The following is a 21351-nucleotide window of genomic DNA, read 5'->3' as shown; positions in this document are numbered from 1 at the left end:
TTCTAACAGAAGTATTTCTACATGATTTAACTTAATTACTCTTAAGAGAGTCCCTTGGACAGTAAGGAGATCCAACCAGTCCATCCTAAATGAAATCGGTCCTGAATATTCATTGGAAGGACTGATGCTGAAGCTGAAACTCCAATACTTTGGCCACCTGATGTGAAGAACTGACTCCATAGAAAAGACTCTGATGCTGGGAAAAATTGAAGGTGGGAGGAGAAGGGGATGACAGAGGATGAGATGGTTGGATGGCATCACCAACTCAATAGACATGAGTCTGAGTAAACTCTGGGAGTTGGTGATAAACAGGGAAGCCTGGCATGCTGCAGTCCATGAGGTTGCAAAGAGTTGGACATGACTGAGCGACCGAAACTGAATTGAACTCTTAATTAATGTTTTTGATAATTTTTAATCCAATTAGCAAGTATGGAAAAGTTCTGGTGGAACTGAATTTTTGTGCCAAGTATTTTTCTTCATGTAAGCAGCACAAATTTGATAATCAGCCAACAAAATATCTGTCACTTTAAAACCTGAATATCTTGATCATAGCCTAAGGCTTTTTAGAGAGCTTATTCTTGAAGAAAAATAAAGACTTAATTTAGAGATGGGACATTTTCTCCTCTTTAACACCTAAAGTATTAATATCTTCTGAAAATCTTAAGGAGATAAATCATGTATCTTCCTTACAGCCCACATTGTTCATCCTGAATCATCAATCAAAAAAGTATCGTATCCACACACTTTGAACAATTTTGTTACATAAACATATTAAAGATAATATTAACACAGAAGACTCTCAGGACAGTGAGAGAATCAATTCCTAGGCAGATTGATAATAAGTCCAGGGTACCCAAGAAGGAGAAAGGGATCTGGAATTCTCAAGGAGGAGAAAAGGACAAACTTTTTTTCTCTCTATATTTGTCTTAGTCAAGTACACAACTCAGTTTAAACTGTACTGCTGCTGCTGCTAAGTCGCTTCAGTCGTGTCCGACTCTGTGCGACCCCAGAAGACGGCAGCCCACCAGGCTCCCCTGTCCCTGGGATTCTCCAGGCAAGAACACTGGAGTAGGTTGCCATTTCCTTCTCCAATGCATGAAAGCTTTACTAGGGATTATAAAACAACAATGTATCTGGCTGGAGGACAGTTTCTCCTTCCTGAAAACCTTCTGACTAATCCTGGTATCTTAGAATGTATTATGCAAGTGGGTCTGGTAGGATCTTTCTATTGTTAAATTCTAATCTTGATATCCTAAAATGTAAATTGTGGGAGTGGGTCTGGTAAAATTTTCACAAACGAGACATTCTTTTGATTCATTGTAATAACTAATTAAAAGGTATATAACTCCATTGCTAACACTAGCAAGGGGGTACTCTTTCTGCCCCCTTCTGATGTCTATGTCAGAAGCTTTCTCTGTCTCTTTCATACTTTAATAAAACTTTATTACACAAAAGCGCTGAGTGATCAAGCCTTATCTCTAGCCCCGGGTTGAATTCTTCTCCTCAGGAGGCCAAGAATCCCGGCATCTTTTCGTGGTTCGGCAACAAACTTTCAATAGTTATGGGCAGATAAGAACATTTTTATGCAACTTTGGTCTATGAAAAATTCAACACTTAAAAGGTTTTTATGCTGATATTCTAGGTAGTAATTGGTGATGTCCTGGCAATGGTGAGCTGGATCAGATCTTTTAAATGATGAAATTCCCTTTCCCCTTGCAATGTGAAGTCATTCTTCTGTTTTCCTCTTTTTCATCATACAATGTTCTTGGAATACACTTGTGGGTTTATGGCTGACATCTGTATTATACTAAAAGGAGCTCAGAAATGTTGTTCTCATCTAGTAAATGAGGTTAAAAACTTTGCTTACCTTTACACATCACTGTAAAAGCTATGGGATGTGTACTCGGATGCATGTGTCATTTTGCAATATGCACATCATAATAAAGTTCTCATGCAAGCTAGATAATACAAAATGACAGTGGATACCATCTTCTCAAAATTACTAACATGGCACTGTGTCACTGTGTTTTAGTCACCACCATCCCCAGAGTAAATGCTAAAATGACTCAGAAACCTTGTAAACACTGTGTCGGTGCTTGCAAGCACTCAGAATAATTTTTGCATCAGCTGGAAAACAATATTTTATCCCTAAACAATTTAAGTGTGAACTCCATCACTCATCTGGATAGATTTGGTACAAATCAGTCTAAGTTCATGAAGAATAACTTCCTTCTCTCAGTGCTACCAGCAAACCTCACCAGAACCTGGAGAAATGCTGTGATTACAGACCTACGGTCCTTGGGGACTGTCCATCACGCTCCACTGTGGCCATTTTTTAGAGGGGGTGTGTGTGTGTTTTCTAAGCATCAAATCCATATCAAAATCATCCCCTTTGAGTAATCTTAACCACACCTTAGTACAGAGACAAAAGAATTGCTCACTAATCTTCAACATTTTCTACCTAAAAAATTAGTTAAGTATGAGGAATGGGGTTACGCTGTGTGTAGAAGCACAAGTTAGGGAACAGCTTTAAGAAACAGCATCATATTATCTTTTACAGATAGGCCGCCCACCCTCTTACCTATACCTGTGATTGCATCATAGCCTCTCTTGGCAACTCTGCTGGTTTTTCCCCTTGCTTCATCCCATTTGTTTTAATCTGTCACTTTCAGAGTCCAAGGAGCACCCTTTGCCTTAACCTTTTCCTTTAGCGTTGACTCTCAAACAATTGTCTTTAGAGGAGACCAGCTTTAATCTCAAGATCCAGTTATTAAAAGGAAAGATCCTATTTATTAACACGGAAAATACTCTTCTAAGTACCATTCTTCATTCCTGCAAGAATGATCTTTCTCACCTCTCTTCGAAGAATGCAGTGGACCATGACTATCACAAAGCCTTGTAATGAATCAAACACGGCAAAAAGTATCTGAAACAGGATGGAGCGTTTGTCTGTCATGGCCAGAACTGCAGACATCCACGTCAGAGCCAGAAGGGGCAACACCACACAGGAGCTCCAGAGAGATGCCCTGTTGGAAGAGAAGAAGCAAAATTATGTAGCTGCACGTAAGCCTCAGGCCATAACCTAATCCCCGTTCAACAAAGCTTTCTTGTATGTGGCACCAATATATTAACTTGGAAGCCACAAAGCAGATTAAATTCCACAGTTTTACTTATTTTTTGATAAGCAATCCCACAATAGTTATAAAAGCAGTTGCAAATTACAAACATTTAAGTATGTTCTTAGTTCTAATGTTAGCAAATATGATTTATTTTCCATCATAGCATTTTCTCACATGCACAGTAAAAGATTTGTAACAAGAAGATGTAAATGATTGGGACTAACATGGCGTTACTGGCGGTGGTGGCTGATAAAGCTGTTGTTGAAACTACTCCACACTTGGCACATTTGAGCGTCAAACCGCTATGAGGCTCACTCATCTGACTGCAAACAAACAGAACACCCACAAAAAGAACAAAATATTGAATTGTCACCAAAAAAAAGTTGCTGCCATAAGTTAGCTTTTAAATATGATTTCATGTAGAAAAGCATATTTATCAAAGAGGAATTCTCTTGGTTGTGTTTAAAGATGCATTTACACTACACATTATTTTTGTAACATTAACCTCTTAATAATATGGGCCTTTATTACATGCAAAGCATATTTCGATCATTTATACCATAAATGGCCCTTGTATCTACAAGTCAAAGTTGCCCAACACAGAGTTAAACATAAGCATGTATTTGTGTGGACATACAGTGAAAACCCTTTATTCAGACCCTTGATAATCAAACAGGTAAGGATTCCTAGTTTCAAAGATTGTCAGTGTTATTTACAGGAGGAACATAATATCAATTAAAACCGTCTGAAATACACACAGGTATCTCAGAACTCCAACATAAGGAGATACATATTATAAGCTTTTAGTCCTATGAGGAAATGTAGCTTTTAACCCAACATATTTACATTTTGAAATTTTATTTAGCATCAATGTACTGCCTATATTTTAGGATGATCTGAAAACAGAGGCTGATAAATTTGACGAAATATTAGTTGATAGTAAATAGAGTGGTAGTTTAGCTTTAATAAGACACATTTAATATAGTCACTAAGTTCAAAACGTTCTTTCTGAACATTTTGTCACAGACTCAAACCTAATAGTTTTTAAATGGTATATTCAAGTCTAGAGGAATCTGAAGATAAATTCAGATTCAATCTACTATCTCATAGAAGCAAAGTCACACTATGTAGAAAAATGACATATTTTTCTTTAGAAAAGAGTATTTTGTAAACGAATGGTTTAACAGAACCTTACCCTCTTAGGAGAAATCAAAATAAAATTATTTGAATCAAACTTCAAAACACCTTGAAATAATTTTCTTTGGTCTTTCATCCATTAACTTGTGATGTTTATGTGTAAAATATAGGCTTTCCCTGTATTTCGACATTTTAGGAATCAGTGAACTAAAATGTATTGGAATGGGTGAATTAACTCAGATGACCATTTTATATACTACTGTGGGCAAGAATCCCTTAGAAGAAATGGAATGGCTCTCACAGTCAACAAAAGAGTCCGAAATTCTGTACTTGGGTGCAGTCTCAAAAATGACAGAATGATTTCTGTTTGTTTCCAAGGCAAACCATTCAGTATCACAGTAATCCAAGTCTACTCCCCAACCAGTAATGCCAAAGAAGCTGAAGTTGAATGGTCCTATGAAGACCTAGAAGACCTTCCAAACCTAACAGCAAAAGAAGATGTCCTTTTCATCATAGGGGACTGGAATACAAAAGTAGGAAGTCCACAGATACCTGGAGTAACAGGCAAATTTGGCCTTGGAGTACAGAATGAAGCAGGGCAAAAGCTAACAGAGTTTTGCCAAGAGAACACACTGGTCATAGCAAACATCCTCTTCCAATAATACAAGAGAGGACTCTAAACATGGACATCACTGGATGGTCAATACTGAAATCAGGCTGATTATATTCTCTGCAGCTGAAAATGGAGAAGCAACATACAGTCAGCAAAAACAAGACTGGGAGCTGGCTGTGGCTCAGATCGTGAACTCCTTCTAGCCAAATTCAGACTTAAATTGAAGAAAGTAGGGAAAACCACTAAACCATTCAAGTATGACCTAAATCAAATCCCTTATGTATGATTATACAGTGGAAGCGACAAATAGAATCAAAGGACTAGATTTGATAGACAGAGTGCCTGAAGAACGATGGACAGAGGTTCATGACATTTTACAGGAGGCAGTGATCTAGATCATCCCCATTAAAAAAGAAATGCAAAAAGGCAAAATGGTAAAATGGTTGTCTGAGGAGGTCTTACAAATAGCTGAGAAAAGAAGAGAAATGAAAGGCAAAGGAGAAAAGGAAAGATATACCCATTTGAATGCAGAGTTCCAAAGAATAGCAGGAGAGATAAGAAAGCCTTCCTAAGTGATCAATGCAAAGAAATAGAGGAAAACAATAGAATGGGAAAGACTAGAGATCTCTTCAAGAAAATTAGAGATACCAAGGGAATATTCATGCAAAGATGGGCAGAATAAAGGACAGAAATGGTCCGGACCTAATAGAAGCAGAAGATATTAAGAAGAGGTGGCAAGAATACACAGAAGATTTTCATGACCCAGATAACTATGATGGTGTGATCACTCACGCCAGACATCCTGGAGTGCAAAGTCAAGTGGGCCTTAGGAAGCATCACTATGAACAAAGTTAGTGGAGGTGATAGAATGCCAGTTGAGCTATATCAAATCCTAAAAGGTGATGCTGTGAAAGTACTTCACTCAATATACCAGCAAATTTGGAAAACTCAGCAGTGGCCACAGGACTGGAAAAAGTCAGTTTTCATTCCAATCTCAAAGAAAGGCAATGCCAAAGAATGTTCAAACTACCACAGTTGCACTCATTTCACACAATAGCAAAGTAATACTCAAAATTCTCCCAGTGAGGTTTCAATAGTATGTGAACCAAAAACTTACAGATGTTCAAGCTGGATTCAGAAAAGGCAGAGGAAGCAGAGATCAAATCACCATCATCTGTTGTATCATAAAAAAGCAAAAGAGTTCCAGAAGAACATCTACTTCTGCTTTATGGGCCAAAGCCTTTGACTGTGTGGATCACAGCACACTGTGGAAAATTTTTCAAGAGACGGGAATACCAGACCACCTGACCTGCCTCCTGAGAAACCTGTATGCAGGTCAGGAAGCAACAGTTAGAACTGAACATGAAACTATGGACTGGTTCCAAATTGGGGAAGCGGTATGTCAAGGCTGTATATTGTCACCCAGCTAATTCAACTTCTATGCAGAGTACATCATGAGAAACTCTGGACTGAATGAAGCACAAGCTGGAATCAAGACTGCTAGGAGAAATATCAGTAACCTCCGATATGCAGAAGACAACACAATTATGGCAGAAAGGGAAGAACTAAAGAGCCTCTTGATGAAAGTGAAAGAGGAGAGTGAAAATGTTGGCTTAAAACTCACATTCAGAAAATTAAGATCATGGCATCTGGTCCCATCACTTCATGGCAAATATATGGGGAAACAGTGGAAATAGTGACAGACTTTATTTTGTTGGGCTCCAAAATCACTGCAGTGGTGACTACAGCCATGAAATTTAAAGATGATTGCTTCTTGGAAGAAAAGTTATGACCAACCTAGACACCATATTAAAAAGCAGAGACATTACTTTGCCAACAATGGTCCATCTAGTCAAAGTTTTGGTTTTTCCAGTGGTCATGTATGGATATAAGAGTTGTACTATAAAGAAAGCTGAGCGCCAAATCATTGATGTTTTTGAACTGCGGTCTTGGAGAAGACTCTTGAGAGTCCCTTGGACTGCAAGGAGATCCAACCAGTCCATCCTAAAGGAAATCAGTCCTGAATATTCATTGGACGGACTGATGCAGAAGCTGAAACTCTAATACTTTGGCTACCTGATGTGATGAACAGGCTCATTTGAAAAGACCTGATGCTGGGAACGATTGAAGGCAAGAGGAGAAGGGGACAACAGAGGATGAGATGGTTGGATGGCATCACCAACTCAATGGACATGAGTTTGAGTAAATTCCAGGAGTTGGTGATGGACAGGGAGGCCTGGTGTGCTGCAGTCCATGGGGTCACAAAGAGTTGGACTAAACTGAACTCATCAAGTCTTCCCAGTAGGTTTTTTTTTTTTTTTAAAATATTGTGGTGGACCTGGAGTACCATGTTTAAACTAAAAATTGTAGAACAGAAAAACTGACAAGGGGCTCATAATTCAGAATGTCTGCTTTCTTTTAAAGAGGTGCCTTCGTTGGTGAATTAAACTTTGATAAGATGATAAATCTGAAAGTTATTATGTAAGCAGATTAATCAGTAGACCCCATGAGAAAGATCAAAACTCTCAGAGTTAGATGTAGGGGTGGAGAATATGACTCTAAACTATTCACTTTACTAATTCAACCTAGGGCAAAGGTACTAGCCACAAGTATCCAGACTTTTCCAAATAATAACTAATAACAGTCTACCCAGTTTGGCTCATGAATGCTTCAGTGGCCAGTGTGTGTGCATCTCTCCCAGGAGAATGCCTATACCAATATTCTTCACATTATACACTTCATAATAGTAGACAAGAAAGCTCCACTGCAGGAAAAAAGGAGAAAATGAAATATCTTATTTGAGATGTTCTAAAAGACACATGTCATTTTATCTTATTTTCACTCTTTTCCAAATATCACTTTATGTAAGACATGTTGATATTTGCAATAAATTTCCCCTTGGTAACTAACTATACTTTATGTATTAGAAAAAGTTATTCTAGTTTGGGTATTATACAACTTGTCAAAATATTGTATTATTGTTTTAATATGCATTCACCCATTCTTCTATCAATCTTTATTGAGCATAAACTATTTGCTTGGCAGTTTCTAATAACTGAAGATGAAAAGAAGAAAGGAGATAAAGAAGTAGGTAAAATGGGAGGAGGAATATGTTGATACAATAGAACATGTTGGTACTATATTTGATTCCAAATTATAGTTTCAAAAAAAGCACTTGGTATATACATATATATATACACACACACATATGCATATGTATTTATGTGTATATATATGAGTGTATATATATATATATATATTCTAATAACCCGAAATGGTTTATATTTATAATTAGAGAATCCATTAAATTAATCAGTTAGCTTCTTGACTAATGTTTCTTTAGATAATTCTGATTATCTGTTCTTCACTGAAGTCTGTGTTATTGGCCTCACTGCTTCTCTGGGAACTAAAAATTAGCTGCAAATGTTCAGATCTGAAAAATTCATTCAGTCACACACTGGCATAGAGAGCAAATTTCAATCTTTAAGCTAAAATAGCATTTTCTATTATAAAAAAATTTAAGCCTAGAATCATTAATTTATTAATAGTTTTTTCTGCTTTGTACAGTAACCAACATTCTGCTTTTTTAGCTTGTATTAACTTTATTTCTATTTCTCCAGTACTGGTCTTTGAACAAGGGAAAAAAACAAACCTGTTTGACTCAGTTTTCCCAGTAAAACAGATGCAACTTCTATGAAAATTTTAGAAACAGGGATTTTAAAATTAATGTGTAGACTGAAATGGATAATTTCTATATTCATAAGGATAATGTCATTTCTCCTAAACCCATGTTCTGCCTTACAAAGAGTTACATGAATCAAGCTGCATATTACATATAAAACAATCAAATGAGAAAAACGATACTGACTGACTTTAATAAATCCTTAGTATTATGCTTATTCTGATAATCTCATCTCTTTTTCTGACCTCAGTGTCATGAATGGTGGAATCATGGGTGCTTGCTTGACATAAGTTCAGGGTCCTTTACAAACAAGCTGTCCAGCTTGGCTTCTTCATCTCACCCATCATAATAAGAGTCACCAACGCTGAGTGAGTGCTTGCTTGCTATTTGCTAGATACTCTAGTGAATGCTTTATACACATTTTTTTTTCATATACTCTATCATGAGGCAAGAGTTACTACCTCCATTTTATAGGTAAGAAGACTGAGCTGCACAAAGATGAAATAACATGCCCAAAGACACACAGAGCTAAGAAATTGCAGAGCTAAATACTGAGCATGATTTTCTCTTTTACTTCCAAGCTTTATCTTAACCACTAACCCACTCCACCCTCAATTTCAGCAAGTAATTATACAACTTTACACCACTAGTGGCAGAAACGAGTTTCTATATCCAGTACCCAATATGAACAATTTATTCTAACATGATTAACCTAGGCAGAAGTACCTGTTGCTCCAATTCTAACCATACATCAGACTATCGATTAATAGTGTGAAAGTTTCAAGTTTAAATGGCATAGGAAGCTCAGTGTCTATGCAAGCTCAAGTCTGCCTGTTTAAAGTTGCTTTAGAGACTTATCTGAAATGAAAGAGGTCTACAGTTGGGAAGTGATTCCCCCTCAGAAAGGAACCACCAATTATGTGTTTATTACATTATTGCAGTTCTAATGTTTGATTTGAATGATATCCAACTTCATACTGAAAGCCATTAAACATAATCTTTTAATAGGGGAAAAAATGCCCAGCCTATCTTGTCTCTTAAATTATTACATAGATTATAAACACATGAACGACTTAAAATTCCCACTAGCCAGTGATAAAATACTATGACCATTAAGGATACCATAGATTATTAAAGAAATGAGAACATCTGGGGTAAGCTTTGAATGGGGGTACAGTTAAACAGAAAGGAGAAAGCTATACACTTTTTATAAGAAAAGATACAAAGGAAATTCAAAGACATTACTATTTCATTCAAGGTTTTACAAATTTATGAGTTAATGATATAACTTTAAAAAGCTGCTATCAACCTGCTTATGAAACGTTATTAAGTCATTAGATATGGTGATATTATAATAACAGTAAAATTAAAGGAGATACTCTGTAAAATTTTATAAGTGTTTAAAATGTGCAAGTGAAAATTGTGAGTAACTTTCTAGCAAGTTATAGTGAAAACACTGAATGAACGTATGATAAAATGTATGATAAAACTAGTGTTTCCTGATTATTTCGAGTGAAGAATTTTTCTGATATATACAATGAACAAATAAAATGCAATATTTTTGCCCTATTAAGGTTTGCTTGTCCTTATTCTGTCATGTCCCATACTGAAATTAGGTTCAATCTACCCTCCTGTCCTTTGTGACTAAAACTAGGAGGTCTTTGAAACTCTCACCCAAGAAAAATTATTTCAAGTCTAGCCTTAATATTTAATCTTCTTATCTTACAAACAGGCAATTCACATAAACAAATACAGATTTTCTTAATGGACTTTTTAATTATTTTCAGATTTTGCTGACACCTCTTAAGAACAGCCCATTGGAAGCTCGAATGGCATAGTCCAACATACACACCAGTTTCTCAAGAACAAAATCCAAGGCCCAGTCAAATGCAGTCGGTGATCTGGGACTGGTATGTGGGACGCGCTGTAAAGACCCTTCAAAATCCACCAATTGCAGCTTACCCGGCTCTGTGTTTGAGCTTTTTATCTAGGATCCCATCTCTTGAAACAAGTTTATTAAATACCAAAATGCCAATCACCATGTTGACCTGTCAGACAGAAACAAAGGTTGAAGGGAATCAGGTCCCTGATTGTTCCCGAGAACCCACTTTTATCCATTCACAACCTTGGCAGAATTATGTACTCACAATGGTAGTGACAGGAAGCACCTCTCAAATACTTCATAAGTGCATACAGGAAAATAGGGCAATTTAACAGTAGTGTTAGTGTCCATCCCTTAAAGGAGTCTCGTGACTTGGCTAGGTGGGTTACTTCAATGTTCTAAAGTACATTCAGCCCATTTAATGTCCATGCTTTGCAGTTGACGCTGAGGAAATTAATATTGCACGGCCTAACTTTTAAATTGCTTTATTATGCCAATCTAGCATTCTTCTCTCTGAATCATCCTTGAATAAAACAAATGGACTAATGAGCTTTACACTATGTCTGGGTGTCAGAAGATTATGTCTTGAAACGAGTAGCCAGGGTGAGTCCTGACAGGCGAAGGTGCCCGGAACTGGGAGAGCACAGCGCCTCAATTCTTTGGGCTGTGCAACTGTTTTCTCCCATGAGACTGGGGGCATTTTAATGCACCTTGCTTTTCTGGACAAAGGGGAAAGCTTATTCAGTTCACCAGCATCCTTTCTGATGGACACTTACACTAATTTTTATAATGTGCTCTATTGAACCAGTCTCAGCATCTCTAAGATTCTTCTATCCATTTAAAAGGTCTCTTGCATAACACAACTGAGATGCAATCACACATATTCATCTTTCTCAAGTCAAATTGTAAAAAGTTGTAGAAAGAGCTGTGGTCTAGGTGTAGCAGCTTTATTATAAGTGTGCTGGGTTCTCTAACCTACTGGCACTTCCTGATAAAGGAATCCAGTACAATGCTGAAACCAAGATAATCAAGGAAAAATACTTTCTCCTTTTTTGCCTTCCTGCCCCTTACCCTCCACGGTCAAAAGAATCTTCGTGCGACACCATTGCAAATGGTGAAGCCTGTACATTGCAACTAGGAGCTTGCGAAAAATCTGTTTTAAATGAAGCAGGATGACTAGTTGATAAAAAAGAAACCTCTACTTCTCCAATATACTTTGAGCAGATGGAATATAAAGCTAGAGTCTGCTTAATTATTGGTGTAAAGAAGATCCAAAGAAACTGTTAGGTAAAGAATTAGAAGGTGTCACTCTTCATAGCTTCCGAACAAGATACCATTTGACCAAGCGAAGGACTGACCCATCTTCGTATTGCTATTATTTGAACTAAAAAAACTGTATTCTGTGGATTCCGTTAATCTACAACTTAAATGTGAGAGAATTCATCACCGCTCCAAAGACCTTTTTTCTTTCAATTACACACATACTCATTGTTTCTTCACTTTAGGGTTATATGTATATTAATCTAGAAGCCTAGGGAAATAATTCAGTTGATTAAATACAAATTCAATGCAGTGGATAGAACAGTGTCTGATAGTTTTAGTTTTCCTATGCTCTTCTAACACTCATGCCTAAATTTTCTTGTAAATCACCAACAGTTTCTGCTCCCTTTTATAATTTAGAGGAGGAAGAACAAACTTTAAAGAAAGAAAAACCACATAGAGCTATTAAGAAAAATATGTCCACCTTCCAATTTATTGAATAAATCATTCAAGAATCGAAAAGGTAACTTTTCAACTAGAAATCTGATTATACAGTGAAATGCATCTTTGTATTTAATTCAGGTTGTTTCCGTTTTCTCTGACATTTTTCAAAGATTTATTAGAAAAGAAAGATTTGTAATCAATAAATTCAGAGACACAGAAGAAAGGCAAGTTAGTGGAAAATTTTCATGTTCCTATACATGAAATAATAATAATGCAAAGGAATTATTTTGTGATTCAAAATAATTTTGATTCAAAAAAGAAAAAAATGTAAAACTTCATGCATAAATACGTAGGGGTTCTTAACTAGAGGGGGGTGATTTGTACCCTCAGTGAACATTGCAAAATCTCTGGAGACATTTTCTGATTATTACAACTTAAAGGGTATCATTGCTATTTAGCAGGTAGATGGCAGTGGTGCTGATAAATATACAGGGCAGCCCCACAACAAAGAAATGTACAGTTCAAAACATCTGCAGCAGTGAGGAGGAGAAACTTTGACACATGAACATACACTCTCTTGTTGATATTTGGTCTCAGCCCCAGTTATTATTAAGAGATCTGAATATCATATTACGAAAATATAAAGGTGTAATCGTGTAAAGGTGAAATAATAATAAATGAGGAAATTCTACATGTTAACAAGGAAGAATTTACCGAAACTTACTCAAACTTCTTTACAAATGTGAAATTCCTGAAAGAGAAACCCCATACTCCCACGCTTAATATTCTTCAGGCTTCAAAAAAAGAATATTTTAGTATAATAAAGCACCGGATAGACGTCAACATTAAATTTTAAGTAATGATTCATCAAACTTTAAAATTTCTGCACGATCAATACGAAAGTGTCACTCTAATGGAAGCGGAGTAGACTTTCTTTGTTAAGAAAAACAATTAAGTTGATTTTGGTGTTTACCAGGACAACAGCGGCTGCAGGTCCCACAAAGGCGTAGAGAAGACCTCCTTCAAGAGAGAGCCAGCAACTGGAAAGAACATCAGACAAAAACTAACACCAATTAGTGACACGTATTAGATCACTAATGTGTGACACAAACAGTTTGGACTATGTGCTTAGTCTTGGGATTCTGGCATATTTCAAAGGTTCATAGTTTTTTAAAAAATACATGGAAGATATAGAACAAAGCTAAAATCAGTGCACTTCGTGAGTAACAAATACCATATACCTTTCACAGAAAAGAAACTTTGATTATGAGGCTTTACTATCAGGCAGTTAAAACATTTTAGACAAATTACTATTGCAGTGAGATTTTTTACAGTGACTTTCAGTACAAAGGTAACTATTAAGTTATGCAAAAGGCTGCTTTATATCCATTATGGAATTTTTCAAGTTTACTCTGAAGCAGGAACAGTGTGTTTTTAGAGACTTATACGTGCCATTTACCTGTTCTTCCTTGAGGTCATTGAGATAGTGGAAGATATTGGTTTAAAAGCCATCACTGCAGGGAACAGATAATCTACATTTTGCATGTTTTTTTTTTTCTTTCTTCCAATTTAACTTTTTCCCAGACTGCTAAAAAATCACTAATGATAAGCTTTTGAATGAAAATAAGTGTAGCTGTGTTTGTTTCAATTACTAGATTCCCCAAGAGTTTCAGGTTTTCATGGACAAAGACAGTAACCATTTAGGTACAAATGCTCATTCTATCACAGCAAAGGACTGTCAAGAGGTCTTCCGGATGCGGAGTCATGTCTACCACTTTATGCACCTCTCCTTGACCTCTGACCCTTTCATGTTAGTTCTCAGTCCCCTGAAACAGCATGCTGCCTCCAAAATGAACAGCAATCAACAATCAACAATACCTGGGGCTTCCTTGATGGCTCAGTGGTAAAGAGTCCACCTGCCAATGCAGGAGAGACAGGTTTGATCCCTGACCCAGGAAGATCGCACAGGCCACAGTGCCACTAAGCCTGTGCGCCACCACAATTAAGCCTGTCCTCAAGAGCCCGGGCGCTGCAACTATCGACCCCACATGCTGAAACTACTGAAGCCCTTGCTCCCTAGAGCCCACGTTATGAAACAAGAGAAGCCCCCTCAGTGAGAAGCACCACAACTTGAGATGAGCCCTTGCTCGCCACCACCAGAGAGAAGCCCGTGCAGCAACAAAGACCCTGCACAGCCAAAAAAACAAACAAACTTATTAAAAAGAGCACTTCACAATGCTGTTCTCTCCTCTTCTGAGAACTTTTTTATATTGGCTGTGGTGGTGGTTATATGACTCATGCATTTGATAACTCACAGGATTATATACATCCAATAGTGGATGCTACCATGTAAATCAGTGTGTGTATGTGTTTTCAAAGTCTGCATCTAGTTATTGCTCCTTGGTCTTAACAGCAAATTAATAAAATTCTCCTTTCCCACTTTGAGATCAACAATTTAATGTCTATTTTTAAAACAAAATACCTGGAGGAAAAGCCCTTAGGTACGATAGAACACTTCAGTTTGGCATCTCCAAGACTGCCACTAAACTTCTCCTGAAATTTTGTGTAAATTCATCTTCAAATTGATACTCTCTTGCTTCTACTGCATTCATTTTCAATCACACACTCCTTGAGAGCTGGAACTGTGCCATCTATAATCTTACTTCTTTCCATATCCCCACCACAGTGGCTTTCAAAGAGAGTCATGCTATTTTGAAAAATAATAGATTAAAGGTAACAGTGCTATAGGAAGACAGCTCTACAGCAGTTCCATGCTGTAGGTTTTATGAGAAAAACAAGTGCTCTGATGATATGAATTCTTGCAATTCTTTGGAGGTTTCCTTGGGGTGGCAGGTCCAGTGGTGTCTCTTGGCACACTTTCCACTTAGATGAACTCACCAAGGGCCTAATTAGCCCCAATTCCTATCTCAAACCTGAGGACAATTAAATAGGACATGTCCTTTTAAGACTTATACTTCTAACAAGATGCCATCCTTTTTCCCATTTCTAAGCTGTCTCCTCTACTTTAAAGAGCACATGAAGCAAAATATGAGAGTGCATGGCTTTACATTTGAAATATTAAATATAAACTTGACATATTCTCCCACAGAATGTTCTCAGTATTATAGGTCTGATTAGGATAGGCTGGTACCACATTCCCCTTTTACTTCCTTCTAATTTCTTCCATAGCCCAGGCATTCTATAATGTGGTCTACTGATCCCCTGGCCTTTGAATTTGAATACATATCTCCCTAATACAGCAACAAAACTTGAAGTAACATGACAAAATGTGGTTGCTGCCAGTATATATTATCATCTGTGAAATCAGAAGCTCAGATCAGAGTCCTGTTTTAATATGTAAATGTGTCAAGATTTATCTAGTTCTTTAAAAATGCATCTGAGATGGAACATGAAAAGAAAATATAGAAATAGTTTACAAATTATGATTCTACTCAATACTGGAATGACCTATATGGGACTAAAATCTAAAAAAAGATTGGAAATGTATATATATATATATAACTGATTCACTTTCTGTACAGCAGAAACTAATACAACATTGTAAATCAACTATATTCCAACAAAAATTAATTTCAAAGAAAGAAAGAAATTAAGACTCTGGTGTTACAAAGAAATGGGAAGTTGAAAGAATTCTAAACAGCCCTGCAGCATTTAATGCTGAACTTTTGTGCATTTAAGGCACATTACATCATTCCTCGTAATGTGACTTCAGCCACTGTTACTGACTCAGTGACAGAGTACAAGCCATCAGCAGTGCCAACCAAGATTAATGAAGCATATTTGACAGCTTACTTAATTATAAATAAGACTTATCACCGTGGACGGACTTACTAGTGATCAGTGCCGTATCCTTTTGTCCTGGTGAAGCCTACGGATGTGGCCACCACTAACGCTGGTAAACCTGCAAGGAAAGCATTGTCACATTTCACGCTCGGCTACCGTCAAGTGCACACGGGCTCAAGCAAAGCCAGGACCAATGGGAACACGGAGACTGGAGGAACTGCCCATGGATGGATCCCTTCATAAAGTATCATAAAATTTTTTTCAAGTACAAAAATATGAGCGTGATAGCTGGGTTTTTAAGTCAGTGCATTTCTCTGATGTTGCTAGGTTACCACTGCATTTGACATGGGTTTAAAAGAAACTCATAACAGAGATTTAGTACATCTTTTTAAGTTATTTTTTCCGTAGGGGATTACATTCCTATAAAGGAATTTATAGTTATAAAATCAGAAAGAAAAAAAAAAAGGATGTTCTGGGGTGATGGAATATCACATAAGTGGAATGTACAGTTGACCTCATATTGATCCACATCAAGCTGTACTTATAATAAGACAAAAAAAATATATCTCATCATTTAACTCTTTATGATTTACTTATACTACTAACAAGAATGTAGGAACAAGGTTAAGCGCCCTGAGGAATTGATCTTTAGGCTTCCTACCCATCCTCTTTTCACAATCCTGAATGAAGGTCAGAGATTTATGCCAATTTTTCTCCATGGTAGGTAACACTGCATGCCTTAGTCCCTCCCTGTGTTTGGTGAGTGGGATTCAGTCCGACCTAAGCTGCTAACATTTTTCCTTTCTGAAGTCCTAGAAGACCATGCCTTTTTTTTTTTCAGGGCCCATGCTTGTCTTTTTCTGATTGAAAAGTTCCTCTTCTGATCATCTACCTGGTAGAAAAATGTTAGCAGCTTAGGTCAGACTGAATCCCACTCACCAAACACAGGGAGTTTCTGTTGAACTTGAACAAGGTAAGCATGATTCATAGAAACGTAATGGAAAAGATGTCAGGTCAGAGTTGCTACAGGGATGCTGGTACTTGAATACCAAGAGGTACTTATATACACGGTCATGAATGTGCGCGCACACACACACACATATGTAAAATATCTCCTCCTCCCTTTTTCTTTTCTTCTTTCTTGTCCTTTTCCTTTTCAATATAGTTGACTTTTTTGATTGACTAGACCAAGTTTGTCAGAAAAAATCCTCCTCTGGGTCCTAAGCTGAAAAGCTAACAGTCTTCATTCCATATAATTTGGATTAATTTTTTTTCTAAATTATTATGTTGCACTTTGCCATCATGAAACTCATATGCCAGTATTCTGCTCACTCTCAGACTTCCTCACAGTCTAGAACCATTGGTTTAGCTTTTTCACTACCCAGAAAAGTTTCATATTAGCTGTAAACTTGGAGACCCTGTAAAGCTGTACACCCTTCTCCTCAAGATCACCGTTGGTAATGGTGCTAAATAAGCTAGCTAAGGTTCCTGTAAACTGCTATTCTTTATACTTCAAGGGAAGTCTTCATTTCTCTACATACTATAGTTCTTGGACCTAGTCAAACCCTGATTCAGTACCATTCCAGCTTTAGATGGTCTTTATCATGAAATTCAGACAAAAATTGTAACACAGTGTAAGAATATTGCATTCTCCAGTCTCTTCTTAATGGCTTTCCCACTTGCCTGTGCAGACACAACAGCCCCTGGCTGAAATCTGATGGATAATCTTTGTGCTGTTGCTCCTGTGTTTTTCTAGCATGAATTATTCTGACATGGTAATAAGTCCACTTGTTTGTGATTCTTCAGGCTCCCTCTAGCATTCGTTTGTTTTTGGTCCAAATTTCCTCATTTTTTTTAGTTCAAGTCTTTTGAAACTCAAAGGCAAACGTGAAAAAATCCTGAGCTTTTTCTAAAACTAGCTCTTTAATAAATTCTAATGAAACTAAATGAATTCACTAATTCCAGTTAAACTTCAGAATTGGCCCTTTGAAATGTATAGGTCCTCCAGATTCCCATTTCATAAGGCAATGTGAGAGGAACTTTTTCTAGTGAAAAATTAATTCATCTTCAGCCTGTCGGCAATTTTTGTGTTTCCTTTGAGAACTCCATGGACTAGCCATTTGGTTTCATTCATGGTCTAGATGGCTTTCTCTTGTGTCGTGAATAGCTCTTGAAATGGACTCTTCAAAGCTTTCTTGTGGGCAGTATAAGATTAGTGTATATAACAAGAACATCATGTTTTGAGCACTGAACTTCTTAAGACATTTTGCATTTTCAGAACCTCTAGTAAAGAATACTTTTGATTTCTTGCCTGTAGATACCTTAGGTCTCATTTACTACCACGTGGGCATTATTGATTACCAACTGACCAGCTACATGGCCATCCAGTATTCACTCCTTTTAAAAGTTCCACAACCTCAAAGAATGTTCCAATATGACTGGCATACTACATTTCCACTTCGGCATACTGAATTAGACACAAAGAAAAGTAGCCTGGGGATAATCACAGTTTCCAACTTCATTCATTACAGCAGTGTTCAAAGTCATTTTAACAAGAACACGAAATGGAATAGCAATATGCTTACCCCATCCAAGGCACAAAAAGCGTTTCCTTATAAGCCGTGTTCTAATTTTTCCAGTTACAGCCATATATGATTGCCAAGCTTCAGTCAAAACCCAGCAGAATGAAGCCAGGAAGAAAAAGTGCAAAAATGCTGTGGTGGTTGTACAGATGCTCTGTGGAAACAGAAAAGACTCAGCTCAACACAGGGGGGATCATGTGTCTTTCAGGGGGTTGCTAATCTCCAACTCATTGCTTTTACTTCAAATATCTACTTCTTTGTGACAGAGTAATTGTTTACAGAAATTAGAAACCCTGGAGTCTTTAAGCCGTACAGTATCTTACAGAGTAAAAGTTCTAATGTCATTTGTGCATTCAATATTTTATGACAAGAAGCCTGAATGTAAATTTAAACTCAAGGGAGATTAAAATTACTACTTTCCTTGATGTTTTTTTTCTCTTGAATCATAATTATGGGAATGGTACTTTTTTTAGTTTAATATAAGTTACAGACATCTTGCATAATTATTTTGGCTACACTGTTCATCCCTCCTTTTAAACCAATAAAGCTTTGCTGTTTTATCTACTGATGTTCGGATTATATTGCCACAGTCTCTCAAAAGAAAAAAATTACTTTGCTTTTATACAATGTGATATTCAAAGTATAAGAGCAAAGTACAAAATGAGATTTGGCTAATAGCCTAGAACAAAAATAACATGTATTTTAAAGTACTTAATACATTGTGTGTGTGTGCACAGTCGCTCAGTCATGTCTGACTCTTTGCATCGCCATGGACTGTAGCCCACCAGGCTCCTCTGTCCATGAAATTTTCCAGGCAAGAATACTGGACTGGGTTGCCATTTCCTTCTCTAGAGGATCTTCCTGACCCAGGGATCAAACCTCTGTCTCTTTGCGTCTCCTGCCTTGGCAGGTGGCTTCTACCATTGCACCACCTGGGAAGACACTTACTTAACACAATGCTCTGTGTTATTATACACTGCTCTGTGTTGTTATAAGTTGTGTCATAATCAAATCATTTTGAAAAACTAGTCACTGGCAGTACACAGCCATGATTTCATAGATATGTTTCTTTGTGTAACTTAATCAATTAAATGTGTCACCATTAGTTACTTATGACTCATCTGCAAAGATGAGTTGCTTCATTTGGTAAAGGCTGCTACTTACTTCATTACTGGTATAATTTCTTTGTGTAAATCTTGTTAAAATGCAAGTCTTTGTAAACTTTCCTTTGTCAGTTTCAGCCTTGGTTATTTCCAAAAATTGAAAAAAGGAAAACATGGAGCTACAAAAAAGATCCCTAAAAACTCATAACAAAGAATTTAAAGTATTAATACAATCCCACCCTTCTCCCTCCACTCTGATCCACTGTCTTTAATACCTTAGCTCAAATTATTAATATTTTTAAATCTTTAAAAATTCACCAGATGTTCAGTCCTTCTTATCCTACAGAAAGACCTTGATCATGTTTATCTCATCAGGTTGCTTTAATGAGGAGGGATAATATACAGATGCCGAGTAGGACCATACTAGGCACTCAGCAAGTGCTTAACCGCTTACGACCATAGTCATCATTATTTTAAGTAGAACAAAAAAAGGGTGTTATCAGTTTTCAGCCTGGGGTTCCTTATCTCACATGGTACTTAAATACACTTGGTGCTTAAGTTTATTCTTCTAAAACTAATAATTTTCAGTCTGAGAAAGTCATGGATTTCCAGCATCCTCTTCCTCATCAGTTTACTCCTGTTTCAGCCAGAATGTAGGAGCTTTACCCAACTCTGATTCCTTCTGTACTTGAGGCACTGAGACTCTTTCCAAGCTGAAGTTTAAACATCCGCAGGCTGATTACTTTGCTCATTCCTGATCTGCAGTCTCCTGCAGATTTGAACTTCAAAGATAACTTTTCCATTCAATTCCTGGACTAGTTACACATTCTAATTCACCTCTCATTTCCTTCCATCCTTTTGTCTCACCTCAGTAGTTTGTGTCTATTGATTTATAAACTATCAATACAGGGTTACCTAAAACAATGTAAAATGCTGAAGTATTTAAATGCTAAGTGCTAGATGCACGGAAATTTTGTAAGAAATAATAAAATGCTCAAGATCTCAACACAGAGACTTTTAATTTGCTCTCTCTATATTATGTTTATTACTTTGGGACTTCCTTTAATTCTGATACAAATTGACATACTACTAATAAAAATAATTTGGGGCTACTGACATTCATATTTTAATAATTCATGTCTCTCTGGACAAAGATATGGCCACAGCATGTAGGGAGAATAAATAGTAACTAGAGAAGCAAGCCCCTATGGGTGGTTGCATTCTACTATGGTCAGGTAAACATTCATAAATGACTAGAAAGTGCTCCAAGTATGGAGTTAAGCTGTCTCAACCTAAGCAAAGTGTATATGTGAACTGAGTTCTAAAATCAAGGGTGCAGCAAAAACCTATGATGCTGGGAGAGAGAAGTAGCTACATTCTGCTTCATTACCATATGAAGGGTCAGTATAAAGTCAGATACTGCACTTCAGGAAACACACATTGATCTTTCTACTGATGCATTCGCTAACTTGTCTTTTAAAGTACAACTTTTATAAACAGCAGTATTCAAGTAAAGTCTGTTATTTGCACATTTGTTACATCAGTTTCCACAAAGTGGCTATTCTAAGTTTGGTGCTCAGGATTTTTTAATTTCTTCTCTGGTAGAACCTAAGTCCCACCTCCATAACACACAGAGATCAACCATCCTTTGGATCCTGCAGTACTGGGATTTTTTCACTTATAAAGTCAAACTTTGATGTTCCTTTTCTATAAGTGTTGATATCT

The 21351-nt window shown here is 36.9% G+C and overlaps 1 protein-coding gene across 3 annotated transcripts in view; it reads right to left on the bottom strand.

Moving 5' to 3' along the window:
* Positions 1 to 21351, bottom strand: part of ADGRB3 (adhesion G protein-coupled receptor B3) — an 893473-nt gene that overhangs the window by 50580 nt on the left and 821542 nt on the right. For all 3 annotated transcript variants that reach the window (XM_055433831.2, XM_088840488.1, XM_088840489.1), the window contains 6 exons: positions 18527 to 18677; positions 15990 to 16059; positions 13111 to 13177; positions 10514 to 10599; positions 3344 to 3442; positions 2855 to 3026 (listed from right to left, as the gene is read on the bottom strand). In XM_055433831.2, coding sequence (XP_055289806.1) covers positions 2855 to 3026; positions 3344 to 3442; positions 10514 to 10599; positions 13111 to 13177; positions 15990 to 16059; positions 18527 to 18677 — 645 coding nt within the window. The remainder of the gene's footprint in view (positions 1 to 2854; positions 3027 to 3343; positions 3443 to 10513; positions 10600 to 13110; positions 13178 to 15989; positions 16060 to 18526; positions 18678 to 21351) is intronic.

This window comes from Moschus berezovskii, chromosome 10 (assembly GCF_049115385.1).
Source record: "Moschus berezovskii isolate FMDL1 chromosome 10, NW_MosBer_1.0, whole genome shotgun sequence".
Lineage (NCBI taxonomy): Eukaryota > Metazoa > Chordata > Mammalia > Artiodactyla > Moschidae > Moschus > Moschus berezovskii.
The sequence above is the reverse complement of the archived record's forward strand: the minus strand, read 5'-3'. Positions and strand labels throughout refer to the sequence as shown.